The sequence below is a fragment of the Lissotriton helveticus genome, chromosome 10, assembly GCF_964261635.1.
Source record: "Lissotriton helveticus chromosome 10, aLisHel1.1, whole genome shotgun sequence".
In the NCBI taxonomy this organism is placed as follows: Eukaryota; Metazoa; Chordata; class Amphibia; order Caudata; family Salamandridae; genus Lissotriton; species Lissotriton helveticus.
The window spans coordinates 1,195,893,003-1,195,920,480 of NC_136071.1; the positions used below are offsets into that span (position 1 = coordinate 1,195,893,003).

Here is a 27,478-nt window from a genome sequence, read left to right on the forward strand (position 1 = left end):
ACCGATCTCCCTGAAACTTTCCATGCAGAACAAGACTCACCGTGACCCTTCGTTGGAAAGTCTTGTGAAGAGTCGTCAAACAGCGCCAAAGATACAGGCAACGCTTATTTTATGGAAAATATATATATATATATATATATATATATATATATATATGCCAGGTGGGCAACTAGAGCCAAATTTCGGGGGGGGGGTGGGGGCTAAGAAATATTTCGGGGGGGGGCTAATTCTTCCAACCACAGACAGAGTGGCTGTAAGAAGGGGTGAACACACAACAGAAGCCTCATTTACAAATTATGGTCTTTTAAAGACCTGTTAAGTACTCGGGTGCGGCTGCAATTAGATGCCCGCCAGCCCGCGAAGACGTGTTAGCCCGGGCTGACACACACGACGGGGGGGGGCTGAAGTCCCGTGAGCCCAATGGGTGTTTCACGCCTGATATATGAAAAGGAGAGAGGTTGCCTCCAGAAGAAGTTCGCTCTCAGCAGATTTATTTCTAAAAAGAATAACTTTAGTGAATCACATGTACCCCGTAGTCCAGTGCAGACGCGTTTCGGGCCTCGAGCTCTTTGTCAGAGGCATCCTGCATGAAAACTGCAACATTACCACCGGATATATTCCCTCTTTTATGTCAATCATATCATATGTATATATATAGTCACTCAATGATCGATATGTAACAATGCGGGCTTGTTAGGGAGGCCAGTGGCGATGAGGAGGGCTGAAGATGGTCCTAGTGGGACGTCCCCTAGACTTCTAGATCGAAGTAAATTGGTCTAGAGTTCCTTATGTACCGGCATGTATCCGAATTCATGCTTAAAATGAGACCAGCCTCCTCGTTGCATATTTCTCAAGCTGGAATCATCTAGATGTTTTGAAAATCAAAAGTGGTACTCTTATCCAAAATGTATTGATACATTTTTATTTTACTTTTGTAGAAAAAGAATACAAAAAGACATTCACACTTTTAACTCTAAATCTGTCTTCCAGCTGTATGTTTATCTCAATAAATAAACCTTAATTAAATAGAATTACATATAGTCAGGCAGCTGAGATTCCAAAACAGGATGCAGGCTTGTGTTTTCTAATGAAAGTGCAATGCAGTGCAAAAAGGAATTCACATTATCAAGTTCTGAAACCGCAATTGTTTGTTTTACGGTAACAGTTGCAGCACCTTTTAGCCTACCATCCGAACATTATTGTAGCCAATATTGAGGCTCACTGCAAGATGTTAAAAAAGAGGAAATACATATTTGAACCTGTAGGGCTCCATCTGAGATCAGGAATGAACCCGCACCATGCAGCAGCATGTTACTGGCAGTTATGAACCACATGAAGAGAGGAAGGTGTCTCCTGATGATGCTCTGCAGAGGTGTCAGAAGGTCTTGGAGAAAAAGTTGGGTGCATGATCTCTAAAGTGCTGGAATTCATCTGTTCCTGCAACGAGCACGGTGGCGGGGAAGGAGCGGGGGCGCTCGGGGTCCTGGAATCAGAGAGGAGAGAAGTGCATTAGAATGAGGGCATTCAGACGTGGGAGAATACAAGACCTTATCATAGAGACCTACACCGGTGTCATGTAGTGAGGGAGAAAAGGGCATGATCAACCGAATCTCCAAAACGTGTACTCTGCAACAATAACTAACCATAAACCTTTCCTCTCTTTCAAAACAGCCTAAGAACCAACGCGAGCTAAATCCCCAAACTATCTAGCATTCAAACCTGCCTCTCTTATAGAACAACCTAACTACCCAAACTATCTAAATCCCCAAACTATTGAACCTTCAAACCTGCCTCTCTAATAAAACTAACAACCAAAACTTTTCTAAATCCCCAAACTATTGAACCTTCAAACCTGCCTCTCTTATATAACTAACAACCAAAACATTTCTAAATCCCCAAACTATTGAACCTTCAAACCTGCCTCTCTTATATAACTAACAACCAAAACATTTCTAAATCCCCAAACTATTGAACCTTCAAACCTGCCTCTCTTATATAACTAACAACCAAAACATTTCTAAATCCCCAAACTATTGAACCTTCAAACCTGCCTCTCTTATAGAACAACCTAACTACCCAAACGATCTAAATCCCCAAACTATTGAACCTTCAAACCTGCCTCTCTTATAGAACAACCTAACTACCCAAACTATCTAAATCCCCAAACTATTGAACCTTCAAACCTGCCTCTCTTATATAACTAACAACCAAAACTATTCTAAATCCCCAAACTAGTGAACCTTCAAACCTGCCTCTCATATAGAACAACCTAACTACCCAAACTATCTAAATCCCCAAACTATTGAACCTTCATACCTGCCTCTCTTATATAACTAACGGCCATAACTATCTAAATCCCCAAATTATTTAACCTTCAAACCTGCCTCTCTTATATAACTAATAACCAAAACTATCAAACTCCCCAAACTATTGAACCTTCAAACCTGTATATAACTAACAACCAAAACGATCAAACTCCCCAAACTATTGAACCTTCAAACCTGTATATAACTAACAACCAAAACTATCAAACTCCCCAAACTATTGAACCTTCAAACCTGTATATAACTAACAACCAAAACTATCTAAATCCCAAAACTATTGAACCTTTAAACCTGTATATAACTAACAACCAAAACTATCAAACTCCCCAAACTATTGAACTTTCTTACATAACTAACAACCATAACTATTTAAATCCCCAAACTATTGAACCTTTAAACCTGCCTCTCTTACATAACTAACATTCAAAACTATCTAAATCCCCAAACACACACAGTTGCGAGTAGAAATGCGCGCACACAAACACACGTGCATGGATGCACACAAACACATACAGTCCACACTGTCACTCTTGTCGTCTAATAAACCCACTGACACACAACCATACTGAGACAGTCTGAAGGAGAGGATTGTACTCACCTCCACGGGGTAGGCTGTGGTGGGGACGTAGCGAATAACGAAGCCACATCTGCGTCTGTGGGACGTGTTCGGTTCACTGGCGTGGACTGTCAGCCCGTCATGGATCTGACGAGAGAAATGTAGGATATGAGCCGTGCTTATCTGCCAAAAATGTAAGAGCCAGCGCCCAATGTGTTACTCACTGGTCCACTGCAGCTGGCACTGCGCGCGTCACTTTTTTACCTTTAAGTTTTGTCATTTTTTTAAAGCTATATTAAATCATTTAGTTCTCTACTAATGAACGTTAGTTAAAAATACACACACACTGCCACCATGTGGTGGTTTCTCAGACATATGTGCCTGTGTTTACAGATAAGCACCGGAAAACACAGGCGCAAATTAAGCACTGGATATGGGACAGAGCAAAGAGAGGCAGTCACCTGAGGTGCACCTCAAGGGGAAACTGAGTACATAGTCCTGAGGCACCCCAAGGAAAGCTGTGAGTGCACAGTGCGGGTGCACCCCAGGGGGAGCTGTGAGTACACAGCGCTGGTGCACCCCCAAGGGGAGCTGTGAGTACACAGCGCTGGTGCACCCCAGGGGGAGCTGTGAGTGCACAGCGCTGGTGCACCCCCAATGGGAGCTGTGAGTACACAGTGCGGGTGCATGCTCAGGGGGAGCTGTGAGTACACAGCGCTGGTGCACCCCCAATGGGAGAGCAGTGAGTACACAGCGCTGGTGCACCCCAGGGGGAGCTGTGAGTACACAGTGCTGGTGCACCCCAGGGGGAGCTGTGAGTACACAGTGCTGGTGCACCCCAGGGGGAGCTGTGAGTACACAGTGCTGGTGCACCCCAGGGGGAGCTGTGAGTACACAGTGGGGGTGCACCCCAGGGGGAGCTGTGAGTACACAGCGCTGGTGCACCCCAGGGGGAGCTGTGAGTATACAGCGCTGGTGCACCCCCAATGGGAGAGCAGTGAGTACACAGCGGGGGTGCACCCCAGGGGGAGCTGTGAGTACACAGCGCTGGTGCACCCCAGGGGGAGCTGTGAGTACACAGCGCTGGTGCACCCCCAATGGGAGAGCAGTGAGTACACAGCGCTGGTGCACCCCAGGGGGAGAGCAGTGAGTACACAGTGTTGGTGCACCTCCGGGGGAGCTGTGAGTACACAGTGTTGGTGCACCCCGGGGAGCTGTGAGTACACAGTGCTGGCGCACCCTCAAAGGAAGCTGTAAGTACAGGGAGGTACAGTACATGGGCACCTTTAAGGGGGGCTCTGAGTAAACAGTTCTGGGGCACCTTTAAGGGGGGTTGTGAGTACACAGTAATGGAGATAAAAGGCTCATTATGGGAAGGGCGGTGCCATAAATTAATGGATGTCTTAGCCCCGCCCACTTCCCGACTGCCTCATTTATAAGTGGGGGAATCACTGGTCTGCCTGACACCCACAATGCACCGGGCTCCAGTATGATGGCTTTTCATGTTACTTCGTAACGTTGCAGTAACCCCTTGTTTGCCTGTGGGAATAACCACAACTGTGAGACATGAGTCCAGGAAACGACAGAGCGCTGTGAACTCACCGACATCTGCCCAGCCTGGAGAGGACACTCCACCGCCTTCTCTGCATCCACCAGGTGCCGCGGAATCTCCTGATTGGTGGACAGCAAGTTCCCGGGGGTCATTGCTGTGCGGTGCTCCAGGACACCTTGTTTGTGACTTCCTACAGAAGAAAGGGGGGTTGGAGTGAGGGGGCACTGATTCCTGGCCTGGGTACTCATGCAGTCCCCGCCTCTGTCTAAAATGAGGTGTCAGCACGGGCCACACCCACAATAATTATACACACATTTACCTTTAATTATCATGCGTGGAAAAGACTGTGCGGTAAAGGCATCTGCGTGGTTAAAGAAGCGTGGTAAAGGCATTTGCGTGGTAAAGGCATGCGTGGTAAAGACGCGTGGTAAAGGCATTTGCATGGTAAAGGAAGCGTGGTAAAGGCCTGCATGGTAAAGGAAGCGTGGTAAAGGCATTTGCGTGGTAAAGGAAGCGTGGTAAAGGCCTGCATGGTAAAGACGCGTGGTAAAGGCATTTACGTGGTAAAGGAAGCGTGGTAAAGGATGTTTTTCATCTAACAGAGGACTGCGGCTTCTAAATAAAGAGAGAGCCCTCTCTGAACACTAGAACCCCCCCCCCTGCGAGGACCCCGGGGATCTTTCATCGAGGCCTCACCAGCCCCCAGGAGTCCAGCCTCGGACACTAATCTGGGTGAAGATTGTAGGGTCATACTAGAGCCCTGTCTGATCAACCCTGTCCAATATCACTCTTTCAAGGCAGTGGTGCCCGTGTTTACAGGCAAAGACATCTCTGCCTGTAGAACCATAAGCAGCGTCCCTCTGTGAGGCCCTCGTGTCCCCCGCTCCAGCTCTACAGTAAAGCACGGGTCAGGGTTTGATTGGCTTTGAAAAAAGTTGGCCCGGGCACCCTGAAAAAAGTGCCCCACATTTGCGGATTGCGGGGAAGATTTACAAGGACTGGCGCATCCCTGCAGATTAGCAGGGATGCGCCAGTAACGATGCGACACGCAATTCTATCCTTGCGCCACCACGGATGCGTCGCATTTACAAAGCGGGACACCGTGCCGCAGGGATAGACAGATGCGTGTCGCATCTGATGCTGTAAGGTCGGTGCATGGCTGGAGTCATGTCGCAGGCGCGACGCAACTCCAGCAGTGTTCAGGGACCGCCCATACCTAAAGTGCTGCACCACTCCTGCTTCAAGCAGGCGTAAGGTTTCGTCGCAGCAGCCTCTGAAAAATGACTCAGTGAAATCTTGTAGATTTCACAGCGTCACTTTTACAAGGCTTGTTCCGACGGAACGCCCACCCTGCATACATTAAACCTGACGCAGGTTTAATGTGGTGCAGGGCTTTACAACGTGACGCATCTCCCTAGATGCGTCAGGTTGTAAATAAGTCGCAACGTGGCGCATGGTTTACGCCGCCGCAGATATAGTTGTGACCCCCATGGTGCTGAGGGCGCCAGGACCTGTGTGGAGCCCGCGTTCTATCTCCAGACTTTCTGTACTAAGACAACATCCCTGTGTCCGGACAGCAGTGGACTCCGATAGAGAAGGAGACAATTTGTCAACACCACTGAGTCAAGGCCGAAGGGCTTCAACAATATTAGCCTGCTGCACCCCCTGCTTGTCTGGACTCTGACTCATTGTGAATGGATGCAGCGTCTTCCATTCTGTATAACTCTCTCCCACATCCCAGTGTCATGACATTGAGGCTCCTTGGTTAACAGATGCCTTCCTCCCATGCTGTATAGCCCTGTCCTAGAGCCCTATGTCACGACACTGGGGCTCAAGGTAAAGAGATGGCCTATCTATCTCCCATGCTGTGGAGCCCTGTCCCAGATCCCTCCGTCACGACACTGGGGCTCAAGGTAAAGAGATGGCCTATCTATCTCCCATGCTGTGGAGCCCTGTCCCAGATCCCTCTGTCACGACACTGGGGCTCAAGGTAAAGAGATGGCCTATCTATCTCCCATGCTGTGGAGCCCTGTCTCAGATCCCTATGTCACGACACTGGGGCTCAAGGTAAAGAGATGGCCTCTCTATCTCCCATGCTGTATAGCCCTGTCCTAGAGCCCTATGTCACGACACTGGGGCTCAAGGTAAAGAGATGGCCTCTCTATCTCCCATGCTGTGGAGCCCTTTCCCAGATCCCTATGTCACGACACTGGGGCTCAAGGTAAAGAGATGGCCTATCTATCTCCCATGCTGTGGAGCCCTGACCCAGATCCCTCCGTCACGACACTGGGGCTCAAGGTAAAGAGATGGCCTATCTATCTCCCATGCTGTGGAGCCCTGTCCCAGAGTCCTATGTGATTACATTGGGGCTCACCAGTAGAGTATTAGCCCATCCCCCATTCTCAGCCAATCAGTGTTCAAGTTCAAATAACTTTATTCGATTGTTAATGTTACAATCATAAAAGTACAGGTTGATAAATGTACAGTTAATAAAAAATACAGTTGATCCATTGCATTTATAACACCAGAGGTAATATAGGTAATATAAGACACGAATAGCAGGCAGGATATTCACTTTAAAAATATAAATAGTTATAACAAGAATAAAAAATTTGACATTAGACCCAGCAACAACATGATTATCCCTCCATACTTTTCCTGAGTTTGATTGCTAATTTCAAAAAGCTGCATACATGTAAAGTGCAGTCGCAATTCAGGAGTTGAAGGTAATAAAGTGCTGGTTTAATCTGTGCAAATTTCAACTCCTTTAAACATGGTTTTAAGAAGAGCTTCCGGGGTAATGTATAATAAGGACAGATAAATAAGAAGTGCGCCAAATCTTGCGGAGACTTTCCGTCGCAGCCGCAAGTTGGCAACACTTGACCTCGATGGGCTCCACTCGATACTGCCAGTAGAAAATGAAATAGGTCAAAACGGAACCTTATCAGTAGGAAACGTTCATAGCTGGACATAGGCCATGTTAGGTATGGTTCCATTTGTAGACAGGTTTTAAGTAGTGCATGTTTCCTAACACTGTCTTTCTGTAACTCAGCCTTTTCACGGTCTAAGTACCTGGTTGACATAAAGGTATTTTTCACAAAGACAACATCCAATTTGGTGATGGAGTCTGGTGTTACAAACAAATCAGGCCGTCCTAATTCAGTGAAACAATAGCTGATGTACTTCAACCACGGGACCTTAAGCCTACCCTCCCATGTTAGGGCTTCTTTTAATATATCATGAGTAAGGGGTATGTCTTTGCTAAGCCAACAGTTCAGCCAGCACAACAGAGGGTTTGCTGCTATTCTGTCGCTTAGGTAGGGCACCCCTAACTCCTCATGTACCGGGAAGTTTCCTATTCCCCCTGGCAGCCTCAATACCTTTTTCAGAAAGTTGTTTTCTGTAACCTCCAGGTCTCGCATCCGGCTATACCCCCAAAGTTCGCTACCGTAGCAGGCAACGGCAATACTCTTTGCCTGGTACAGTTTAAGCAAAGCAGACACAGGGCTATTGCCAATTTTTCTTGCAAAATTGAGTATAGCTGCGTTGACGCGCGTTACCTCACCCTTCTTCTTCAGGATGGCTGGGCCCCATAATAATTGATAATCAAAAAGGACCCCAAGGTATGAGAAGGTTCTAGTAGATGGAATTTTTTCCCCGTTAATGGTGAAGTGATTTAATTTGCGTGACCCCAGGCCTGTTTTCATAACATAGGACTTAGAGTTATTAATACTTAAGCCTCGAGACTCCATGAAGTCGAAAAAAGAGTTTAAAAGTGTCTGGAGGCCAATTGCTGTCCTTGAAATAAGGACAGCATCGTCCGCATAAAGCAGAACTGGAACACCTTTCCGTCCTATGTAAGGGTAATCCGCACCAGTTTTTAACAGGTATTCTTCTAGCTCATTAATATACAGATTAAAAAGAAATGGAGCTAGGATACACCCCTGTCGAACACCCCGATTTATTCTGATATCACCCGTCACTTTCAGGTCTTGGGTGTATCGAACGTTAGCCCTTGTGTCGGAGTGCAAATCAGCCAATAAATTAATTAGATTCTGCTCTACACCCATTTTTAGCAGGGTGTCCCATAGCTTTCTTCTGTCCACGCAGTCGAAAGCGGACGAAAGGTCCATAAAAGCCATGTGGACTGTTCCCTGCCGAGCCATGGTATATTTACCTATAATTAAATACAGGTTCAGGCATTGGGTGATAGTCGAGTGGCCAGGTCTAAAACCGTATTGTATTGGGGATATAACGTTATTCTCATTTGCCCAAGCAGTTAATCTGTTCAGGATTACACCCCCTACCACTTTTGCTACAGAATTAATTAAAGATATTGGCCTGTAACATGACGGGCTATTGCGGTCACCTTTTTTGAACACAGGCACTATAGTCGAAGCACCCCACGACTTTGGGCATCCAAAGACCGCGGCTGCATTTACTACAGCAGTAAGAACAGGGGCCCATAATGAGATACATGATTTAAAAAGGTCCGGAGGCAAGCCATCCGGGCCTGGAGCCTTATTACTGGTTAGCCCTTGAATGCCTTTCTCTACTTCATTAATTGAAAAGCACACAAAGTTCTCCATAGGAGACATTAAGCCGTATTCTGCCTGCTGCTCATTGCTGTTAAAAATTGCGCTAAAATGGGTAACCCAGTCCTCCTCAGGAATGTTAGTACCCAGTGCAGCGTCACTAGGATCGTCAAACAGGGGTTTGTTGATGATTTCCCAGAATTTACTGCTATTACCCAGGACTGACGGGTCAAGCAGCGACTCCCAGGTGCGGACCTTGATTTCTTTTTTTCTGTTTGAGATTGAAGTCTTATAGGCCAATCGCAAAATTTTAATTTGACCTGGATCTCTGGGTTTGATTTTTAATGCTTTTCTCAGGTCTCTACTTGCCTTGGAACAGGACTGGTCAAACCATTTAGGGGTACTTCTGGTATGACCTTTCATAGGGACTGTTAACATAGATCCAACTGTTGTCGCCACATCCTCAAAGACAGCTATTAGCCCATCCCCCATTCTCAGCCAATCAGTGTTAAAGCTCCAGGCTGTTGTGATGCATGCATTGAATATGGGAGTTTATCCATACCTGGAATAACCTGCAGGACACCATTCTCTGCGTCTACGTCATCCAGGGCAAGCCACACCGAGGCCACCGGGCCCCCCTCGAAGCCCCAATACCTGGAAGTAAAAGGAAGAGGACGCTGTCAGACAAACATCCGATAACCCCGGGGCATGAGGGCACAGGATAGCACATGAGGGCACAGGATGGCACATGAGGGCACAGGATGACACATGAGGGCACAGGATGGCACAAGAGGGCATATGATGGCACATGAGGGCACAGGATGGCACATGAGGGCACATGAGGGCATAGGATGGCACATGAGGGCACAGGATGGCACATGAGGGCACAGGATGGCACATGAGGGCACGTCATAGCACATGAGGGTTCAGAATGACACATGAGGGCACAGGATGGCACGTAAATGTATAGGATGGCACAGGATGGCACATGATGATACAGAATAACCCATGAGAGCACAGTATGGCACATGAGGGCACAGGATAGCACATGAGGGTACGGAATGGTACATGAGGGCAAAGGATGGAACATGATGGTACAGAATAATACATGAGAGCACAGTATGGCACATGAGGGCACAGGATGGCACACGAGGGCACAGGATGGCTATTGATGACACAGGATGGCACATCAAGGCATGGATGGCACATTTTGACACATGAGGGCACAGGATGGCATATGATGGCACAGAATGGCACAAGAGGACACACAATAGCACATGAGGGCAGAGGGTGACACATGAGGGCACAGGATAGCACATGATGGAACAGGATGGCATACAAAGGGCATAGGATAACACATGAAGGGACAGGATGGCAGATGATGGCACAGGATGGTGCATGAGGGCATAATAATCCACATGATGGCACAGGATGACACAGGGTGATGTGTGTCTGGTAGTGCACACAGCCCTATGCCCTCTTGTACTGCCTAGATTAAAGATGCTGTAATCTACGCTGTGTGTGCCCCCCGCACCGCCCTGTGTATTAAACACCACATGGTGCCCACCAGGTAGCCTGTTAATCAGACCTCACCAGGCTCAGGGGGCAGGAATGCCATCCTTTGGCCTTACCCTTGAAGTACAGACAGACACATCACCCCTGCTGAGCCCTCCCCTCCCCCACCCTGGAGCCAGCACCCCGCAGTCTGACTTACTTGATGTCCTGGTGCCAGGCCACGTAGGGGGCGCTGTGCCCGCGGTGGGGCACGTCGGAGGCCGGGTATTTACAGATGAACCTGGAGTCCAGCAGGACCACGTGGGGCCCCAGCACGGCGGTGATGGCCTGGAGGGTGTGCGGGTGGGTGGCGAGGCCCAGCACCCAGGGCAGGCGCAGGTGGGCGTTGTGCAGGCTGTACTGGGCGTGCTCCTTCCCTGCAGGGGGAGAAAGCAAAATACACACAGATGATGGACGGATGCAAAGCAAATCAAACATTCACCCCCGGAATGACGCAAGGCCCCATACATGAGCCCCAGAGATAAGGCTGCCCTCCCCGCACCTACCAAACTCCTGCTCCAGCGCCTCGAAGCCCCTCCTGGCGCCCTCCAGCTCCTCCGGGGCCAGCACTGGCACTGACGTCAGGAAGCCCCGGGCGTCATACAGGGTCTTCAGGGGCTGAGGGTCCGCCTCCATGATGAGGGCGAGTGTTCGGACCCAGATGTGGATATGTTCCTCTGGCACCGGACTCCAGATGTTGTCCTTCACCTCCAGGGGTGCTGATGCTGCAGGCGTGTTCTTCTGGCTCCCAAGACGCAGGTGCTCCAGATGTAGCCCTGTGGCTCCCCAGCTGCTGGAGATTCTGTACCCTGGGAATCAAGAGCTCCAGATGTTGTCCTTCACCTCCAGAGGTGCTCCAGATGTGGCCCTGTGGCTCCCCAGCTGCTGGAGATTCTGTACCCTGGGATTCAAGAGCTCCAGATGTGAGTGTTTCCTCCTGCCCCTTGCAGTGCTGGAGCTCCAGATGTTGGTGGGGGTCACTGCCGCTGCTGTCCACCCTCCTCTGCCTCGGCATCTTATGTAGGGCCGCTCAGACCCCCCCACCCTCCCCGGGCCGGGGCTGCACTCCCGTGACGTCACCACAGCCGGGGTTCCCCCCTTCAGTCCCAGCTCATGCCCCCAGGCTGCTGGCATTGTGCAATCCTGGGCATGTCCGCGGGGAGGGTCAGAGGGGGGGGGGAGGCACTGCAGACGCAGCTCGGACGTGTCCTGGTGGTCCAAGGGGGCTGCCACAATGGGGTTCACGCGGGGGTCGTGCAGTGATACCCCCAATGAAGGGACTTTGAGGTGTGTATGTATAAATAAACATTCCTTATTTACACTGAGGCCAGTATCGGGGTGTGACCGGTCCGAGGGGCTCCCGAGAGCTAAAGCTGGGTCTAGGTGTGACGAGAATGTTGTCACTCGACTTTTGGTGTTACAACAGCAGCGCCTCGAGGCACTTCCTTGTCACTCTGGGCGCTGGGAAGCAATAAAACCAACCAAATCTTTCCATCTCCCCCAAAACCCTACAGAGTGTTGTCACTCGACTTTTGGTGTTACAACAGCAGCGCATCGAGGCACTTCCTGGTCACTCTGGGCGCTGGGAATCAATAAAACCAACTATATGGTTCCATCTCCCCAAAAACCCAGAGTGTTGTCACTTGACTTTTGGTGTTACAACAGCAGCGCCTCGAAGGCTCTTCCTGGTCACTCTGGGCGCTGGGAAGCAATACAACCAAATATATGGCTCCATCTCCCCAAATACCCAGAGTGACCGCAAGGCCCCATTTCCTCCTTGAGGCTTCCATGAAGGCCACTGATATAAAGAGGAGCCCGTATGTAACGCGGGTTGGGTGTGTCGGCAGCACAAGGATGAAGACACCTTCATTTGGAGTTGTATATAGCGCCAACTTGTCTCCTTGGCTTTGTGTAGCTTTGGGGCAATCAGACCACAGGATTTGGCCCCAGAAACTCTTCCATTGAAGAGATACTGACCGCCAGTGTGTGTTGGAAGAGAAACCAGGGCAGATCATAGATAAGGCGGCTGCATTAAACGCTCACAAACGAGGGGGCAGGGGAGCAAGCACAGCCAGGGGGCAGGAGAGCAAGCACAGCCAGGGGGCAGGAGAGCAAGCACAGCCAGGGGGCAGGAGAGCAAGCACAGCCAGGGGGCAGGAGAGCAAGCACAGCCAGGGGGCAGGAGAGCAAGCACAGCCAGGGGGCAGGAGAGCAAGCACAGCCAGGGGGCAGGAGAGCAAGCACAGCCAGGGGGCAGGAGAGCAAGCACAGCCAGGGGGCAGGAGAGCAAGCACAGCCAGGGGGCAGGAGAGCAAGCACAGCCAGGGGGCAGGAGAGCAAGCACAGCCAGGGGGCAGGAGAGCAAGCACAGCGAGGGGGCAGGAGAGCAAGCACAGCCAGGGGGCAGGAGAGCAAGCACAGCCAGGGGGCAGGAGAGCAAGCACAGCTAGGGGGCAGGGGAGCAAACACAGCCAGGGGGCAGGGAAGCAAGCACAGCCATGGGGCAGGAGAGCAAGCACAGCTAGGGGGCAGGGGAGCAAACACAGCCAGGGGGCAGGGGAGCAAGCACAGCCAGGGGAGCAAGCACAGCGAGGGGGTAGGAAAGCAAGCACAGCCAGGGGGCAGGAGAGCAAGCACAGCCAGGGGGCAGGAGAGCAAGCACAGCCAGGGGGCAGGAGAGCAAGCACAGCCAGGGGGCAGGAGAGCAAGCACAGCCAGGGGGCAGGAGAGCAAGCACAGCCAGGGGGCAGGAGAGCAAGCACAGCCAGGGGGCAGGAGAGCAAGCACAGCCAGGGGGCAGGAGAGCAAGCACAGCCAGGGGGCAGGAGAGCAAGCACAGCGAGGGGGCAGGAGAGCAAGCACAGCCAGGGGGCAGGAGAGCAAGCACAGCCAGGGGGCAGGAGAGCAAGCACAGCTAGGGGGCAGGGGAGCAAACACAGCCAGGGGGCAGGGAAGCAAGCACAGCCATGGGGCAGGAGAGCAAGCACAGCTAGGGGGCAGGGGAGCAAACACAGCCAGGGGGCAGGGGAGCAAGCACAGCCAGGGGAGCAAGCACAGCGAGGGGGTAGGAAAGCAAGCACAGCCAGGGGGCAGGAGAGCAAGCACAGCCAGGGGGCAGGAGAGCAAGCACAGCGAGGGGGCAGGAGAGCAAGCACATCGAGGGGGCAGGAGAGCAAGCACAGCGAGGGGGCAGGAGAGCAAGCACAGCCAGGGGGCAGGAGAGCAAGCACAGCCAGGGGGCAGGGGAGCAAGCACAGCCAGGGGGCAGGAGAGCAAGCACAGCGAGGGGGCAGGAGAGCAAGCACATTGTGGGGGCAGGGGAGCAAGCACAGCTAGGGGGCAGGAGAGCAAGCACAACCAGGGGGCAGAGGAGCAAGCACATGCAGGGGAGAAAGCACAGCCAGGGGGCAGGAGAGCAAGCACAGCCAGGGGGCAGGAGAACAACCACAGCCAGGGGGCAGGAGAGTAAGCACAGGCAGGGGGCAGGAGAGTAAGCACAGCGAGGGGGCAGGAGAGCAAGCACAGTGAGGGGGCAGGGGAGCAAGCACAGCGAGGGGGCAGGAGAGCAAGCACAGCGAGGGGGCAGGAGAGCAAGCACAGCGAGGGGGCAGGGGAGCAAGCACAGCCAGGGGGCAGGAGAGCAAGCACAGCCAGGGGGCAGGAGAGCAAGCACAGCCAGGGCGCAGGAGAGCAAGCACAGCCAGTGGGCAGGAGAGCAAGCACAGCGTGGGGGCAGGGGAGCAAGCACAGCGAGACGGCAGGGCAGGAGAGCAAGCACAGCGAGGGGGCAGGGGAGCAAGCACAGCGAGGGGGCAGGGCAGGAGAGCAATTACTCGGTGCCTCCAATGCCTGCCAGAGTGGAGGTTGATGAAGCGCCCTTAGCTCCAGTACCACAGCTGCAGGTCAGTCTCGTCCTCCAGGAATGGTCGAACCTGGACAGGCCCCCCCTCTCGGCTGCCAGTGAGTAGAGAACAGGAGAACGTGTCGACTTGTAGGAAGAAGGGGCAGAGCACCCTCTTCAGCTGCTCCTGGATGCCCGGGTTGGGGATCAGCCGCCAGTGCTTCTGCTGCCCTCGGGGGCCTTCGTCTGGTTCTGGGGGGCGTCGGGCAGAGCCTTGAAGACCACGGAGCAGTCCTCGGAGTCCACAGCCAGCACACTGCCCCCTCCGGCAGCGCACACAGGAGGCAGTGGCACGGGGCAGGGGCAGAGGAGGCATGTTAAATCCGCTGGCACTGCAGGTAGTCCAGGCTGAGGGCAGCACCCGTGGCGCGGTTGCGCAGCCGGGCACCGTCCACCCATGCCCAGAGCTGCCCCTCGGCCTGCGCCTCGTCATAGTCCTGCTCCGAGGGCGCGCTCTGGTTGGCTCAGCTGGTCAGCAGCTGGCACTGCCCATGTGCCTGCAGGAAGTACCAGCTCCGCCCCCCGGGGCATGACAGGTTGGCATGGGAGGGCAGGTGCCTGGCAGGGAAGTCCAGGGCCACATTCCTGGCGAGGGGCCCACCGGACACGAGGCCTGCAGGGCCCGTGTCTCGCCTCCTGCGGAGCAGCGCCGGGCCCCGGGTGGGGCTGGCATTCCCCACGGAGCTGTTGCGCTTTTGCCATCCAGAGTGCCCTGCAGGTATGAGGGGCGCAGACAGCCTTCAGGTTGACGTGGCATTGAGGGCCCCCATGGACAAGAATTTCGGAGGCATCCACTGGCCCCGGTCTGCGGATGAGTTCTGGGGAGGGTTGGCGCTGCTTGTCAAGGAGCCCAGGGTGTCGCCCCGGGGCTCTGTTGTCTCAGCACTTTAGGACGAGGGCCGAGCGCCGGGCAGCAGAGTGCCTCTCAGGGGAGGGTATGAAGTGCACTTGGTTACTGGGCTTCTGCTGAGAGGCCCTTTGCCCTCTGCAAAGTCTTCAGGCAGCGAGAGGCCACGTGTGCATAGAGAGCTGGCGCCGGGGTTCTCCGCTTCTCCTAAATTCCTGCTTCGAGATAGTGCTGGGGACAGACAGGTTTTAAGATATTTCGCAAAATTTGCCGAGACAAAAAAGAATAAAAGTAAATTTGACCGGTTTCATATAAGTAGGCGAATTAATCAGAACATTTGATTGCCAATTAACTCGGTGCGTTGAGTGCTCGCTGCTGACATCAGTCGTGGACTGCTGATAGGGTACACGAATCCCAGTAGCTTGACTCAGCTTCCTTTTCTCCCAAATATAGCAATGGAAGTGATAACGCCTGTCTTTACTGCTGTAAAAAGTGGCATGAGGCACGCCCGATCTCTCTCTCTCACACACATATGGGTGTAATTACGGTTACTGGAAGTTTCGTCAATGCAAAGCGTGCAGCCCACTAAGTAGATCAGTTTGGAAAGAAATAGCGTTGCCAGAGGCAGGTTTTAATTAACTACGCAAATAAACTTGTGCCACTCACTTTGTTCGATGCCTCTTCTTTGATGAATTATTTTTACCGCATTTTAAAGTGAGTCAGGGATTTCATGTCTCACGCTGCCTGCACGCGCCAGTCGGCCCTCTGATTGGTTAATAAGGAACACCAATCAGAGGGCCGACTGGCGCGTTCAGGCAGCGTGATGAGGGACGTGCTCTCTCCCGATGACGTCAGGGAGAGAAAGAAGAGCAAAAACACACCCCTCTGTCCCAAAAAGACGGGGCTTAAATGGAGTGACGCCCCTCTCCTCCAATGGCTGGCCAGCATTTACGAGGCCAGCAATGGAGAAGAGGGGCGGGTTTAAGCCCCCAATACCGTAAACATTAAACTCGGCTGCGCGAACACTGCTGCGCAGTGTAACGCTAGGCCGAGATCTAAAAAGGCCAGTCTCCGAGTCCTGCAGTGTCGGAGGGCGGTGGCAGAGGACAGACAATGTATGCTCTGCCCCCAAATGGCACTTCAATGGGCCTCCCCGTCTCCTGCAGCCTTGTTGTTCCTCTGCTCGCCTTCCACAACAAACTCCATCCCTAACACACTGCAGGGGGAGTACTCACACTGGACTCTGCTGGCCTAGGCGGGTGCAGGGAGGGCTTAGTGCTTTGGCAGCCTGGGGTCTGTGTGTGTCCAGGGCGGATGGTGATGGGGAGTGTTGCAGAGTGAAAGTTGTGCCTGTAGAGTCAGGTGCCTGCATGTATGAGTGCAGGCCTGGACTGCAGGGACAACGGTGTGCTTGTGTGAGCGAAGCAGTGTATGTCTGTCAGTGCAGTGTAAGTGGGTCAATGTCTGTGCGAGTGCAGTGGGAGGGATGTAACTGCATGAGTGTAGGGAGAGTGGTGAGTCTTTGCAAGCCTAAAGGCCCCTTTTATTTCAATAATGTGTAACAAGTATTCTTGAAAGATATGCTCAAAATGTATCATTTGCTCCCATTTATTCTGTAATTTTCTTGCGAGGGAAGAACCCCTGCACACATTCCTTCCAGTCTTTGATTCACGCTTGCTCGCAATTTATATTCCACTCATAGCTTTCTGCCTCACCACTTTTAAAATGCACCAGCCGCCACTGTGTAGTTGTGGTTTGTGTTTGCAAGTCTCAGCAGAGGGTGTTGATGACGGCTGAAGAACGGGACGGTGTGGTGGTACTCTGAGGTGCTGAGCCTGTAGACGGCTGTGAGGTGGCAAAAGAATCCCTTTAGGAAATCCGGAGAAACCCCCAAACCGTCAAGTAGTGATAGAAATATTCATGTGATTTGAGGGGGGCTGGGGGCACCCGAGGGCTTGGTGCACCAGGTCACACATTAGGTGCGAGCACTTCTTTCCATCTGAAAGGGGTGCTCTATCCGTTGCTGGATGAACCCTGGGGGGTAGGCGCGCCCCCTCCGTTCTAGGGTGAGCCCTTGGGGGCCCCCCTCTGTTCTAGGGTGAGCACTCGGGGTGCCGTCCTGGTGTGAAATGCTGCCGGCTGCACCTGTAACTGTGGGATATCCCCTCACCCTGAGCGAGCCCCTCCCACACCCGGGATTCCCAGCAGATCACAAGTGCTGCTCATTGTCCTCGCAGACCACCCCCCCCCCCCCGGCCCCCCGAAATGTGTCTGTCGGCTAAAAAGATAGAAATGTCCGATAGTGACGCACGCAGATGACAGGGGACAAATTAACTAAACAGCACGTGCCATCGCCCCTTCCTGTGAATATTCGGAAAGTACAGGGCACACGTCCTAAAGCAGAAATGAATGTAACTGGTGCTCGTGTAATGTGATCAAATGACTCCAAACTGCAACAACAAAACCAGTGACTAAATCACTGACAGGAGAAACCTTAACATTTTATATAAACGGATCGATGTTGTTAGAGTTAGAGTTAAGGACCTCAGTCTAAGGTCCGATTGGGACCCATTTCAATATTCGTCTCCATTTACTAGCGCGCCTGAGCACCGGGAAGCCCCGGCTCAAATTAAGCCCTGGAGTCGTAACAGTAACACCCCCGGCCAGCAGCAGCATTTTGCATGCCTTTCAACTGAAACATCTCCTTAAAAAGAAAGCAGGGGGCGCCGTTCAGAGCCACTCGATCGATCACCCCGATCAGCCTCTTCGGGACTGACGTCACGGCATCAATAGCGTGTTATACCAGCTCCATGTTACAACCAATGAAAAGCAAGAAGCGCCCTCTGCAGGGGGTTTGGGTTGTGGAGTGAGAACCTTTCATTAACAAGTTTAGAGGGAATACGTCCCAAGGCAGCCTGGGGGGTTCCCACTGTACCCCAGAGAGGAAGGGCCACTGCCCTGCAGGTGTAAACCGCCCACACTGCAGCAGCCACGGGGAAGTCCCACTCGCCACTGTGGCCAGGGCACCCCTGGGCTCTATTCTGTTTTCTGGAGGGACCCCTCCCCTGTTCATAGCAGCCAGAGGCGGCGAATTGTTTCACTCTGTTGCTATCACAATGGACATTAACAGCAGAAACAACACCCAGCCTTGAACCCGGACAGTGGCGAGTGCCCCCAGGCGGTTCACAGCACATCTGTCTCGAGCAATGGATGCCTCGACCAGGGGCGTAGGAGACACTAAAATTCTGGGGGGGACAGGGACAACCTTGTGGAATTTCCAGTGACCCTATACAAATCACCGCCCATTAAACAAATACAATCGCATACTTTCGAAGTGAAATATTGAGAAAAGCATGCATGTTGTCACATGTATGCTTTATTGTTATTTACATTCATATAGTAATCAGACCAAATGTTAAAAAAATGTATATGAATCTTGCATCTTTATGCACTAAGCAAACAAAGGTCGCTGACTTAGGTTGGGGGCGTCATGTTTGCAAGTGCCTTATTTATTTATTTATTTTTGCAGAGTTTTATAAAGCGCGAACTAGACCCGAACCGAATCAGGTATCAGAGCGCTTTACATAGTACCAGTTACGTTACATGAGGACACACATTCATTTTAGGCACGGGGAGATTAAGTGATTTGCCCAAAATCACAGGAGGTTTTGGCGTCGTTACCGAGACTCGAACCCAGGTCCGAGGTTGAGCACCCTAGCCATTAGGCCAACTCCTCTCCACTTATGGTTTGAAAAGTACCTGCTTCTGTATTCCAGGACTCCAGCAATTTTAAGGCAACAATACAAATGTGAAGATAACTTTGGTGATTAATGTTCTTTATTGAGAGAGATCGGAGGTTTGTCTAGTGGTAGTTTTGACGCTTGGTAAGGTAGCCACAGTGGGGTAACATGCCTGCCGCAAAGAATGTGTACCACGCAGATCACAAAATGCATATCATGTAAATAGGTCAGTGAGTTACTGCTTTTGTCTGAGAGATTCTTTTGGTATTTGCAGTTTATAAGTTAAAATCCTAACATTGAACAGTGAGCTATTAAACATCATCAAAGAGCTGCATGAAAACTTCAAGGTATAGATTAGAACGTTATGATTTTTCCCCAGTATTTCCTTATCTTAATGTTGGAAAATGGGTTCATTAGGATAGAAATCAATTCTGATTATTAAAGAGAACCCCCCAACCTTGGTGTTATGTTTTAAATTCTGAGTTTGTGCTTCTTTAGTGTTGCAAAGCCATCCTCAGCCCTGGGCACTCCCAAACGTTTTGCTGACTGGTACTGGTGGTACCTGACTCTGACTGACCCTGGCCTCTGCCTGAAGAGGCCCAGGGCCAGTGCTATTCTGAAAGAGACACTTAAAGATACTGTGAAAACACCGACATACACTAGGGTGACCTATGGTTTAGGGTACCCCTATGATTGGCATGACCTCTCATATAAGGCCCTAGTACATAATAGGGCAGGGGGATTAGAACTATCTTTAAGTCCCTAGACTATAATAGGGCATGGCAGTTTTGAGGCCAGCAGCCCTTTCTGCATTTGCATGTGTGCACTGCTGAAGCCTGAGGTCAGTTTAAAAGTAGCCCTGTGTTGTAGGACTGCTTTTAAAATGCAAATTGTGCCCAAACTCGACTTTTGGGTTTGGGGAACGTATAAATTGATCAACTACAATGTTGGGGCAAAATTAAGTTAAGTGGAAAAATGTTTTCCACTTAACTATGGCTGAATCATATTTGCCACATAATACATCATCTGCTGCATAATCTAACGATTTGACCCAAAACAATTTTGTAGCTCAAACTGATCAAAAATTACTAAAGAAATGTGATTTATGTCTCTGTGAAGTGCAGGGCCCTTTACAAAGGTTGACTGTCACCTTTCCCACTGCTACATTTGTATGTTACACATGTACTAATGAGGCAAAAGCTTTGCAGAGGCTGTTAGTATGTATAAGTATGTCAAAATAATAAAGTATCATAAAATGTACCGCATTACGCTGCAGCCTTTTTATAGTTGCATCATTTAGTCAACACTGCAACATAATTTTGGCCTCCATTGCTGCATAACTCCGGTGGTCCGAAAGCAGGCTGCAAGTGTTTGTGCATGAAGCAGAGACCATGAAGTTGCAAACTTAGGGGCTGATTACGATGGCAGGTGGACTTCAGTCCGTCCGCTATCGAATCGGGGAATGGGACTGCTGGCCTCCAAGGTGGCGGCACTACGATAGGCATTACAATGCGACCGCCACTGTGACGTGCACAGTGCCTATCTTTTACATTGCAGCAGGTGTTGCTGGCTGCATCATATGCCGCAATATAAAAATAGACATTTTACATGGCAGGCACAATGCGGTGCCTGCCACATGGTGCAGTGATATGTAGGGGGGCTTCTTAGATGCCCCCCAGGTCCCATGTCTGGGGGTTGGGGGGAAAGGGGCCTGCTACAGGCCTCCAATGTCCCTTTCCGCCAATTTTTCCATGGCGGGTGAACCGCCATGGATAGGCTGGGGGGTAAGGGGTATCATAATCCCTACTGTAGTGCCTGGTAGGCACCACCAGCATTGTACGAACCACAAGCCCCTTCGCCGCACTGGCGGGCTCCAGGAGCCAGTCGAGTGCGTGGCGGTTGGTCTTTCCGACCGCCAGGGAACCACCCACCATTGTAATATGGTTGGTGGTGATGCAATCACCGATGGCGGTGAGACCACCACTGACGGGGTGACGTGGCGGTCCCACCTCCATTATAATCACCCCCTAAGTTTGGTGTGCATGCAAATACTACATTGCCAACCCCATGTAAGTTGCACCACTACTGCTGAAACAGGCCAATGAAGGTACCAATGGGTGCGGTGGACTGGCCTCCAGGATCTTGTGACCTCAGTGTCACTGTCGATCTAGGGTGTGCTTCTTCATATGCCTGCTCGCAAGACTGGAGGTGAACTGCAGTATGGATTGTGGTGGACAGGCCTTCAAGGTTAACTCACACTTGCCACCCTTAGGGTCCACCTGCCAGTGCTAAGACATGAGGGCTTCCAAGGTCTATCGGGCCTTCTAAAGTGTAGCATCGGAATGAGCTCTGTCAGGAGTGTGGTCTGGTGGACTGGTCATGAAGGCTGAAAATGGTGCTCCAGTTCTGAATTCAGAAGCTCTGGCCAGAGTGCCACATCCTCTCCCACACTGAACACCATACTGCCCCACTAAGAGAAACTTGCACTGCCTTAAGCTACAACTCAATTGTGCTACGACTAAATTCAAACTATGCACTAGACAACAGTAAAATGCTGCCTGAAAAAAAATGAATAACACCCTAGAAAAAGCAAACACTCATAAGGAATGCAAGAAGAAGCAAATCATGTGAAATGTATTCAGGAACAACATGGTTACCGTAACAGTTTAAAACTCATTATTCAGAAGTCAGTAAGTGATTTTGCCTGAAAAATTCAGGACATGGCTACAGGATCAGGAAGGGGCCTGTTTCAATGTCCATTTGTTATATCCTTTGAAAATGTAAGCAGTTTGGTTTAAAAAAGACCACATCCCCGGACACAGAGCCGCAGTACACATTTTATAAGCTAAAATAATTAAAACAGTTGAAAATTATCATGTTAAATATTTCCACTCAATCCATCAACCAGGTATTTCAGTCCCTTTAGGAATGGTTCCCCACCCTGGAAAAACAATGTTGTTCAAAGAAAGAAGAAAGAAAGAAAGTAGCACTTTCACTGGCAAACTCTGTAAAGTGGCGCTAATGTGTGTGGCTGGAAGCCTGTAAATAACAATCTGGCCTGTCTGCTGACCACTCTTTGTTACTTTATTTCGGTATTTCAAAAGGAGAGGCAAGAGAGAGTATGTAAGAGCTCTTGAAATCAGAACTTAAGGAGGAGCGAGACCGAAAGAGATGGAGGAATAAAGAGACAGAGGGGAGGAGGGCAGCTGCCAGAGGCAGGACAGGAGAAGTTGACACTGTCCTTGCCTTCTCCCAGGTTATGAAGGAAAAGAGACGGAGTTTTTTTCCCTTCTCTGCCCTTCTCAGAACGCTGAGCCTTCCTGCAGCATAACAAAGGGCAGAGGGCGGGCGGCCTCTTTGACTTGCAGGCAGGTCAAGTACAGGGCCATTAGGTAGCGCTTTTGCGCGCTAATGCCCCTGCGAATGACAGAAGGCAGAGGGGAAATTCTTTTGTCCCCTCGCCCCCCCACCTTTGTCCCCCGTGTCCCCCCCACTCCAAAATCTGGGGGGGATATGTCCCCCGCGTCCCCCACACTTCCTACGCCCATGGCCTCGACTCTGCCCTCCCCTGGGCCAGGCCTTCCTGGCACTGGGGTCAAGTTTACAGCCCCCACTGGCTGGGGAGATGCGTATCTCGTGCTCCTCCATCGGTTGAAGGGTTACTTGATGGAAGCTGTGTTCCTGTTCTTGGAATGTTTGTGTATTTATGACAAGGATGAGGCGTAATGGCCAGAGTTGCCGACTACGGAGCTGGGGAACCAGGCTCGAGTCTCGGCGTTGGCTCGGCATCCTGTGATTCTGTGCAAATCACTGAGCCTCACTGTGCCTAACACAAATGAACGCGTCCTCCAGTAAGGTACTGGGTGCTCATGGAAAAGGCTCCAATATCTTGGGTCGAGTTGGCGCTATATCAAACTGCAACAACAAGGGTCAGGCGCTAGATGTAATGACTGGCTGCTCCACACAACACTTTCCACGTGTCTCACACCTCATGTGCACGAGGTTCCCTCTGCACCTCCAAGCACCCTCCTTTCGTGTATCCCCAGGTCTGTGTCAGTCGCAATGCATGCTGGTACCACGTGGATGGGTTTTTGGGTTTATTTATGCAGGGTCTTAACGCTGTTGTTAAACTTTGTCAAGTCTGAATGAGGCAGAGAAAGGCCTGTAATCTGGAACATAGAGTTTGTTTTCAGTTTTTTCTTTCGAATTAAAGGGTTTAAGCTGCATCTGTTCTCGAGAGGACGCGCAGATCTGAGGAGAGTTTGAACAGATGAAGGTGGCACATCTGGCCTGCTCCTGACACATGTGTTATGTGCCTTTGGATTCAGCCGCCGCCAGAAGCAAACCCGCTCAGCCTCACCATCTCATAGTGCCAATATCGGCCCACTCACCAGCCCGCTCCCAGCAACATGCATGTCGCAGAAATAAGCAGACAAGACAACTTTTTTGTCGGAGAAAAGTAGCTGCAGGTTTATTAGCAGATACACATGCCAACAAGGTGGGTTATCTTACAGGCGATCCAAAGGCAAGCCGCCCCTCGCGACCTACCACCTGATGGGCCAATTTGCAACGTGGCCTTATCCAATCGTTGCTTAGCGGTTGTGGTGAGGAGATATCCGGTGAACCATTGGTCCACCCTCTTGCTCACGCCCCCCCCCCCTACAAGGGGCGGAGCGTTCAAGCGACCCCCGATTGTACAGGTTTCCAACTGCCCGTAGGCTAGTGGGGCGCCATCGCACCCCCAGGGTCCACCGCACAGACTTCCTGGGGATATTAGGCCTCAGCATCCTTTGTGCTCCTGAAGAGGGTACTCCCGGGTACCTTTCCGCCTCTGGATCGCCCTGTAACTCCGCCACAGCCCTGGGTGTGGCAACCGTCGCAGCCAGGGCCCCCCCACCAAGGCCGGCATTCCTCCTGCTATTTCTAGCTCGTTTCTAGCTCGTTATCTCTAGGGCCTCTTCCCCATACCAGCCTGAACCAGTCCACGTTTAAATCGGGCAAGGGTGCCAAGAAATCCTCCCAAAGCCCCTTGCGCTTGCGTATAGTCTCCCAGGTCAATCACATCCTGTCTCCTATGCCCCTAGAAATATACGCAGCGCAGGACTACCTGCGCATTGGCTCCAGCGCCTCCCTAGACGCGTGCCTTGCCTACAGAGATAGCGACAAGGAAGACCACTGAAATTACCTGACCCCCACTGATGGCAGAACCCCCACCGTGAGTAAAGAGTGGTCAATCTCTCAGGTGCGTATAATGCAGAGATGGCCAGCGCAAAAATTCGTAAAAGTGTCAACCTACACTGCTTGCTTAACCAGGGACTGGTCGCAGATGCCTGGACCCAGTTAACCGCTAGAGACCCTGAAGTATACACCAAGAAGGTGTAGTCTAGAAAGAAAGTGTGTCGACAAGGTTCCCTCTCTGGTGGACAAGGAGCATCCGCTGGAACCCGTCTGACCGTGAAATACAGAGACACGCACCCGAGTCCATAAAACCCATGCCTGAACCTCAAAAGGCACCTAGCGCCCGTTGCCCCACGCAACGCCTGGCGGGGGAAAACTGGCCCAGAACCCCCAGACTGGGTGTCGCGCACTATCCCCATCCCCGGATCTAGCTAAAGGTTGGCTACCCCTGACCTGGCAAGGCCTATCGGAGGTCAGCCCCTCGCCCCTTAGATGACTACCTAGCCCCGGGAAAATTGGACTTGAAGCAAACCCGCAGGGGGGTCAATGTCCGAAAGCATGCTAAGCAAGATAGGGGGTCGCTTTTGCCAAAACCTGTCGAAAGGGGAGGACTTGTAGACTATCTAGGAGGATCTAGATGAACCAACTCGTGGTGCATGCCTGCACCTCCGTCCGCCCATCTGTTGACATAGTCAATGCTGCTTAGTAGCACAAAATACAGAAACCACCTTAATACTTTCATGCATAGCCGACCATGAACTGGCCACCCTTTAACAAGGCCCACGGGTTGAATTGGTATGCAAGACATTTCCATAGTTCAGTGCACAAAAAGGGGGGCATGGGGTTATTTCCCTGTAGTTCGAAAATACTGATAGTACCTGACCCTACTGGGCCCTCCAAGTGCGTCAAAATACAAAATACATCCAAATACGAAGTGCCTCGTATGGTGCCTGGTGCCCAATACAATCGTTGGACAACTCACTTCATGGCCGCAAGCTTCTCCAACAGGCGTAGAAGGCCGTATTGAGTTATGCCTAGGCAACCTCCCTATAACACTGAGGAAGGTATCTCCTCATGTTTGCCAAAGTACAAAACGTTTTACTTTGCCTGACCCACGTAGGACCCTATGAAGCTAAAAACAAGCCGCCTATCCAACTGTGTATACATGGAGTGCAGCAAAAGCAAACGTCTACATGGTCGCGAAAGTGCCAACATGTGACCCACGTTAGAAACCACTAGAGGCCATAAAGTATCCACCTGAGCCACAGGGAGCCAGAGCAAAGAGGTCTAGGTGGGTACAGGCAGGAGGGGGAAAGATAGCTAAAGCAGGCCCAAAATTCCGTGTAAATTGACAAAGCAACACCAGGGTGCCCATTTGCAGGTATAGAATACTGGCGAGGCTGGGTAAAACGAAGCAGGTGTCTCTGCGTGGGCCAGGAGGTGTGGGTTGTATGAGTGGCAATGCAAGAACAACTAATCTGCAGGGCTACACAGCGTGCTCGGGCAAGAGTGCTGAGCAATGCTTGGAAAATGGCTGCTGTTCCAAAGTCTCCCTATCTTTACTTACAAAGGGAGCGCAACCATACAACAAGCCCATCTCATGGGTTGGTCAATGCTACATAGTGCATGAGATGACTAAGCCACAACAAATCTTCCGTGCATAGCCAACAAAGAAATAGCCGCCCCATCCATGGCTGCCAAGGTGTCAACTGCTATGTGTGACTTGACCATAAATGCAATGCACTTTGGGTGACATAAAAGGACCTGAAAACACTTACTTGCCAGCAATAGAACGAAGAAGCAGAGAGAGACCCAAGTCAGTAAAGACACCCAATTACCCCACAAGCGTCTCTATAAGGCCAAGGAAAAGGCGGCTCTAGACCTATACTCCCGAGCTAGTGTGTGCCTGTGTGAAACACTAACAATAGATACGCTACTTTGGGAGTCAGAGTGCCAGGTGTGAAATGAGGCTGCGTAGCTCAGAAGGAGCAGTGAAACACAAACTCACAGTCGGTCTGCAATGCCTGGCACCGTAGTGCAGGCTTGCGTGAAGATTCACCTTGCGCTGCAGGTAAAGCGGCATGCGCAGTCTTCGCCTCAACCTGAGCACGCCCACCCAGTCTATTGTCAGAATGACGCTGACCACGTCCCAGTCTCTTTATATGCTTCTCAACCTGTGAGAGCGAAACCAAACACCAAGGTCGCATTACCGCCCCACAGCGTAAAGGTGACCGAGCTTGGTATGACTCCCTGCAAAGCTGAACACTGTGCCAACCAGGGCAAAGAGTTGTACTCTTAAAACCATATAAAGGTTTCTAATAGATCAACTAAACCTCCAAAGGCAAGTCGGAAGAGTCACCCAATAATTCCATTACTAAAGTAAGCTGCTGCGTAAACGTGTTGCAAGACACGTAACCATCCCGAATAAAGATGGAAACACAATCTGACATAGCAAGAATGTGCCCTGGCACTGCCAGTAACCTTCCCAAAGAGGGCATGAAAGGGCTGGACTGTAACAAACGGGCGTAATACATATCGGGCTGAATGACACCTGGTGAGGACCCGGGTGTCCCTTACCCTAGCTCACCGACCGCTGTGAGCTAAGACCCTTCTACCTGTAAACAGTTTGGGCGTCCCCCAGAGAGAGAGCGGATCTCCAATGCGGATCCTGCAAATGAGACATAAAACAACGATTAGAAGCCCCGCCCCCTTCATGTAACCATACGAAATCGGTACACTGAGACTGGGGCAACTGCCCCCTTCCTACCAAGCAAGCCTGTCAGTAAGTTACGAGAACTGATAATCCCGGTTACCTAGACGTAGGAGTTGGGCGGGGCAAACCACAGAGAATCTACAGAGGCAGTAGTGCAGGCAAGAGAATAGTTACCAGAACTTAGCTCACATGCTAAGCATCGACACGAGGGATGCAAGCACTGGCCACAATCTGCCACTGCTTACCGAGAAACCCGACCAATCATTGTCCAGTAAATCCAACCAATTGCCCAGACTCAACAGTGTTACACGGAGAAAAACCAAAAATTCCACTGGAGCTACCTGCTCTGCTCATACTCACTGGTTGACTACCAGAGACCCTTCCACGAGTGGATGGTACAGGTAGCCCCCGATGCAATTAGGGTGGTTCTCCAGCTCGGAGCCCGCATATGGACAAAGACAGTAATTGGGAGCCTTGCCCTCTCATACCCTGAAAATGTTCTAACCTGAGACAGGGTCAATCAATGCCCCCCGCGATACCAGGGGCATGCCTGTCCGACAGCTGTGCTAACTAATATT

General features: G+C 51.2%; 1 protein-coding gene across 1 annotated transcript; it reads right to left on the reverse strand.

Annotated features, from left to right (window-relative positions):
* Positions 1–1,348: 1,348 nt before the first annotated feature.
* LOC144785678 (phytanoyl-CoA dioxygenase domain-containing protein 1-like) lies at positions 1,349–11,157 on the reverse strand. Its single transcript, XM_078664473.1, has 6 exons — positions 11,028–11,157; positions 10,682–10,898; positions 9,530–9,621; positions 4,483–4,622; positions 2,923–3,027; positions 1,349–1,483 (listed from the first exon to the last, which is right to left on the reverse strand). Exons 1-6 carry the CDS (start codon positions 11,155–11,157, stop codon positions 1,376–1,378), a joined length of 792 nt encoding a protein of 263 aa, XP_078520599.1. The 3' UTR covers positions 1,349–1,375.
* Positions 11,158–27,478: the final 16,321 nt, after the last annotated feature.

Bases quoted from the DNA above. Each gene is read 5' to 3' on its own strand.
- LOC144785678 (XM_078664473.1), bottom strand. From the start codon at position 11,157: ATGGAGGCGGACCCTCAGCCCCTGAAGACCCTGTATGACGCCCGGGGC. The intron at 9,622-10,681 runs GTAAGTCAGACT...TTTTACTTCCAG, and splicing joins GCCTGGCACCAGGACATCAA to GTATTGGGGCTTCGAGGGGG. The intron at 4,623-9,529 runs GTATGGATAAAC...TTTCTTCTGTAG, and splicing joins TGTCCTGCAGGTTATTCCAG to GAAGTCACAAACAAGGTGTC.